The sequence below is a fragment of the Populus trichocarpa genome, chromosome 8, assembly GCF_000002775.5.
Source record: "Populus trichocarpa isolate Nisqually-1 chromosome 8, P.trichocarpa_v4.1, whole genome shotgun sequence".
NCBI classification, from domain to species: Eukaryota; Viridiplantae; Streptophyta; class Magnoliopsida; order Malpighiales; family Salicaceae; genus Populus; species Populus trichocarpa.
In genome coordinates, this window is record NC_037292.2 from 9,969,477 (window position 1) to 9,974,850 (window position 5,374).

The 5,374-nt window shown below is 38.7% G+C and overlaps 1 protein-coding gene across 3 annotated transcripts; it reads left to right on the plus strand.

The window, feature by feature from the left end:
• Positions 1 to 3,185: 3,185 nt before the first annotated feature.
• On the plus strand, positions 3,186 to 4,992 carry LOC7471481 (uncharacterized). Of its 3 annotated transcripts, none has more exons than XM_024606606.2 (4): positions 3,186 to 3,436; positions 3,642 to 4,032; positions 4,185 to 4,348; positions 4,596 to 4,992. In XM_024606606.2, exons 1-4 carry the CDS (start codon positions 3,422 to 3,424, stop codon positions 4,704 to 4,706), a joined length of 681 nt encoding a protein of 226 aa, XP_024462374.1. In that variant the 5' UTR covers positions 3,186 to 3,421; the 3' UTR covers positions 4,707 to 4,992. The 3 variants fall into 3 exon arrangements, with proteins under 3 accessions (XP_024462374.1, XP_024462376.1, XP_024462375.1); XM_024606608.2 differs by having other exon boundaries at positions 3,186 to 3,405; XM_024606607.2 differs by having other exon boundaries at positions 3,186 to 3,383.
• Positions 4,993 to 5,374: the final 382 nt, after the last annotated feature.

Here is a 5,374-nt window from a genome sequence, read left to right on the forward strand (position 1 = left end):
ATATTCCTACAGTACACCACTGTTAATGAATATTATAACCTTTTCGTTTCCCTAAATGGGACACGTATGTTCTTGTATATTCAAATTGATCCCAATCCCTCCATCTTAGCACTAGTGCTTGTTGACAATGCTCTTCTCCTTTCTGATTATGAGCTTAGTGTAACGTGTATTAAAAGCAAGCCCTTTAGTGTCCACCTGGTTGCTAAATAGAGGGATAATCATAGCATACCACAGCAAAAATCAGAGAGTAATTTGGTTAATTATTGTTTTGGAAACCAATAGCAACAAGAGTGCGAGATTGCTCATGGAACCCTTACCTGGAAACGATCCGGTTAATTAGGGAGTAAATTACACAAATGCATAATCTCATGAACATGCAATATCTAGCTAGCTTACTGTTTCCATATCCACCTTCCTGTTCCTGGGATGAACACAAATCTAGTTTCTGTGATCTGGTGTACAAATCGTACTGACTTGTGCATGATGGGGTTTACATCCATTAACAAGCTGGAATATTTGGTAGCACTGTACATAAACGACGACCGCCAAGGGATCAGTGGGCACCAGCTGATAGCTTAATTAGGTGAACATTCAAGACCATCTTCTCTTGTATTAAACTTTCACATATTGTCATTTGAATCTTCAACACTTCATCCCTTTTGTTTCTTTCTTGCAATAGACAATATTCCCTTAAGTACTCACTCTTGAATGGATAGTTCGTGTTTTGTATTAAAGGGGAAGAATGTAGAGAAAGCAACTTCTTTTTTTCTTAAAAAAAGGAGATGCATGATCATCGTGTCCTATAAACAATAAAAAAGAAAACAGCGGTAACCCCACTAGCAAGACCACCCTCAAGACTCCTCCAGCGTTTGGTAGGAAAGTTATGATCGGAAATTAGAATGTTCAAAGGCAAGGCACAGAGGGATACCAGACCTAATCTTGCTGCCCCCACAAGGAACTACAATCTCTCAACATTAATGTAAAGTCTGAGCTGCATCCACCAGCATATGGAGAGCATATAAATTTAGATTCTAGACCACTACCATTTTAATAGTACAAGCTTGCCTCGCCCATTGTCATAAGAGGTTAAGGACCCTCCATTTTAAATTAGAGGGTGTAGTCCCCTACAGCAGTCATGCTTGAACAAGAAATAGTCCATTCACCATTAAATATGAGATCCGAAAAACCCCGACACCTCACATGGCTTGCATGCACTGACAAGTAATCAGAGATGTTTGCACACATGTGAATCATGGAAGTAAACCCTTCATACGTATCGGGAAACTGATAATCTAGCATGGACCTCTGTAGATTTAGCACAAGAGTCAAAGATCCTCGCGAAGATTACTGTCCTTTTTTCTCTTTAACGTAACCCAGTTAGGTTATCCTTGCTCGTAATCCAATCACGAATTAATAAATTATGAACAGCCGGATGACCTAGACATAAATAAACAAATGATTCGTGGGTTTTATCTTCGATCGCGTCAGATCCCTGTGTCGACGTTTGGCTTTTGCGAGAGAAGACACAGCACTGACACTGTAGTTGGTGACTGCCAGTGGGTTTTGCTTCCACACAATCAAATCCGGCAGCCTCCTTCTCGCTCCCCTCTCTTTTCTAAATGCTGGTTGGTCCTATATTAGTATATATCCGTCCTTTTTTCTTTATTTATTTTCGTCTTGTTTGTTGTTATTTTTTTAATGTATTAAATGGAAGACCAATAACTCATAGGTTATGCGATAATTAAGAGGGCATGCAACCTTCCAGAAAGAGAGTCTTCCTTGCTATTCTTGATCGTCCCAACTCCCAAAATACGTCGTCGAGGTAGGCAAGGGATTAATTCTTTTTTTTTAGTTTAACGCGGGTGTCCGGGTCAGCTTGCACGCACCTCGACTAATCCCACGGGGCCTGAAATTAACGACCATGTAAGCCTCCAGTGGCCATCATATGAGCAACCACAGGGCTCGAACCTGAGACCACAGAGGGAGCAAACCTCTTGATCCCAAGTTTTTACCACTGAGTCACCACCTAGATTTTTTTTTTTTTTGAATAAAAGGAATGATTCTATCTTGTAAATTAAGCTCATGCCTTCATGTTTGGTAAAAGACAAAAACACCCTGACTGGATCGTCGAGGGGCTGATCGAGTCTCCATTTCATCTATTCATAAAGCCACCTCCTTCCACACACTTAAAAAATTGTCTTGCTTGCTAAGTTGGTTAATTAACATGTATTAATTAAAGCATAAAATATTTATTCTGTACCAAGATGTGTTACTTTAATTTGAGTCCATTTGAATTGCATCGGACTGTGGTCTGTGGACCTCCCACAAAAAGGTTATGCTACTCTTTTTTTCTATAATAAATTTTTTTTTTAATTTTTTTAGTTTGAAAATATATTAAATTAATATTTTTTAAATTTTTTTATATTAATTTATCAAAATCTTCAAAAACACATAAAAATTAATTTGAAACTATAAAAATATAAAAACATGTCAGACCGCAAGAACAAACACCACAATTACATGATGATAATGGAATCATCAGGTGTTTTGTATATTCAAACCAACAATACATGTATATAATTGCTTGAGAAAAAAATTAAAAAAAAAAAAAGGATTCTTAAATTGCTTATATGCAAGGCCTAATTGCATGTCATCTGTGAAAATGAGAACATCTAAAGCACTTCGAAATTAGGTGAGCAGATTTAATTTAGCAATGATATGCCTATATATAGATATTAGTATGTAAGACAAGATTCAAGTTCCAATGATAAATTATTATTTTTTCAATTATGACTATGTAACAGGAGGTAATTACCCTCTATTGTGTAACTCGAGAAAACCTTTCCATTTTATTGTTTTAATGAAAAAAGAAAGAAAAGAAAACTCTGCGAGGTTAATCTATAGAAATTCAGTAATTTGAGAATATGAAGGCAGACAAAAGTGTACATACAAGCTATATAAGCTGGGATAAAAGAAGAGAGGAAGAATATACAGTGGTAAAATATCCAAAGTTTTGATGAACTTCTTGTGAGAAAGAATAGGCAAAGAGCAGGGGACGTGGATAAGATGATGGGGTGTCCTTGTCCAAGCAAGGGAATCTCCCTCGCACACGCCTGACCTGATAAACCCTTGCCTCCTCGGGCATTATATTCTGAGGCAGCAACAAACCGAACTAAGACAGCAACAAACCGAACTAAGACAGCAACCTCTATCTATCTATCTATCTATCTATATTTCCAAGTCTAAAAATTATAGTGTAACTCTTTAATAAATTAATGTCAAAATCCTTGGCCCCGTCGATACCGGAGAGGATGCCCGGCCACGCTTCCATCTCCTGACACCTCTCCACGTGGCAACCCCACCAGCTTCCAGGATCCATGCCGGTGCCGATTATTTTAAACACCAGTACTTATTTTAATTAATGATATTGCATAGTGTACGTATTAATTAGTGCTGGTTTTTAATATTGATGTTAATTGTGTTTTAGCGATACCAAGAATTTGAATGTCAATATTTTTTTTTTTGTTTGTTTTAAATTGACCCACATGGACAGGAGAGTTGGTTGGGAAATGAGAGATGGCCTGCTGCTTGTGCTTGATGAATAAGAGCTTTATTACTAATACTAGTACTCATGTTTGTAGGGTGATGGGAGCTGTGTAGAAAGAGACTTGTGCTTACCTCGCCTCGCCTCCTTCCTTATCTTTCTCCATCCTTTTCTTTCTTCCATTCACTCCCAACTAGAGGGATTGATAGAGAATAGAGAGATGGGGAATTGTCAAGCCATAGATGCTGCAGCGCTGGTTATACAGCATCCAAGTGGGAAGATAGAGAGGTTATATTGGCCAGTTAGCGTTAGCGAGGTGATGAGAATGAACCCTGGTCATTATGTTTCTTTGATCATTCCATTGCCTGTATCTGGGGATCAAGAAAACCAAGAACACATCAAAACTGTGCAGTTCACCCGTGTTAAGCTTCTCAGGCCAAGCGATTCTCTTACACTTGGTCATGCTTATCGCCTTGTTACCACTCAAGGTTAGAATATATAGCTAGAATGCTGCTGCTTGTGATTATTGATTAGTCTCTCAATACTCTCCATCTATGATGCTTATTTTGATGAACCAAGATCTGTCGAGTATACATATGGCGATAAAATTCTGATTTCCTTTTTCCCTATGTGGTTGTAGAAGTTATGAAGGTGATACGGGCCAAGAAGTACGCAAAACTGAAGAGACAGCAGCAGCCAGAATCGGTTGACGAGAATAAGTCACAGCTGCAGGTAGCACCAGAGAAGAAGCGAAGCACAGATTGTGAGGCAGAAAAGAAGCCTAACACAGAGAAGGATTGCAAGGTATCTCTCCCTCTCACCTACTTTTCGTTTCGCTTTTCCACTCTGAAATAGTAACTGTTGTTTAGATATAATGCACAAATCAATACAAGTGAGAGAGCCAGAGCCAAAAATGAAGAAAAGAGCTGCTCTGTTTCGCCCACAATCTTGATGCATGTTGAATAAAAAATAAATTAAATAGGGTTGATTGCACTTTGTTTGAGCCCTATTCAAAAGTAATGACCACTCTAATGATGCTGTGATAATTCAGGAACCCAAACATAGAAGACATGGACACAGGACGCCATCAATCAACTCTGCTTCACTAAGGTCAAAGTCATGGCGCCCCTCCTTACAGAGTATCTCTGAGGCTGCTAGCTGAAGATATGTTGAATTACAACCTGCGTAGTAGCCAATAAAAAGCGCAATAGATTGCTTTCACCATTAACAGAATTTGGCAGTAAATGGACAGATGTGCCATGGATCCAGTGTTGTCTTATACACAGCCAAATAGAGTCATTCAACCAAAGGCGGTGGATAATTATCTGTGCCATTGTCAACTTAAGCTCCCAGCAGAAAAAATATTCTCAAGCAATAATCTCCTGTACAGTTACAAAAGAGGCAATGGATCTGATATTGTTTGACAATTATATTTTATGATGCCTCCATATCCTGTACCTTTAAGGTTAATGATCAGGAATTCGAATAAAATGCCAAGACAACTTGGAAAAAGGTCATAAATACAATTAAAAAAAAATCAGTTTGGTAGGTTTGAGTTCCTCGCTTCGCAATCCAAAACAGAGATACCCTTGCTGACAAAGGTGCTCCAGGAAATTTCTTACCCTTAAGAGAAACCACAACTCATCTGTGAATGGCTCCGGCAATAAAGTCCCAGGTCGTCCTCCATGGTCCTTGTGCAAGAAGTCACTAAATATCTGGTTCCAACGCTACAAGCTAGGTAGCAATAACCTAAAATGTGAATCCTCTGCGTTTTTACTTGAAGCATCAAACAATCAGGTAGCATATAGAGACACTGCCAACGCTGGGCCA

Excerpts from the sequence above, each read along its gene's own strand:
- LOC7471481 (XM_024606606.2), top strand. Across the intron at positions 4,033-4,184 it reads TCGCCTTGTTACCACTCAAG|AAGTTATGAAGGTGATACGG; the intron begins GTTAGAATATAT and ends ATGTGGTTGTAG. Across the intron at positions 4,349-4,595 it reads ACACAGAGAAGGATTGCAAG|GAACCCAAACATAGAAGACA; the intron begins GTATCTCTCCCT and ends GTGATAATTCAG.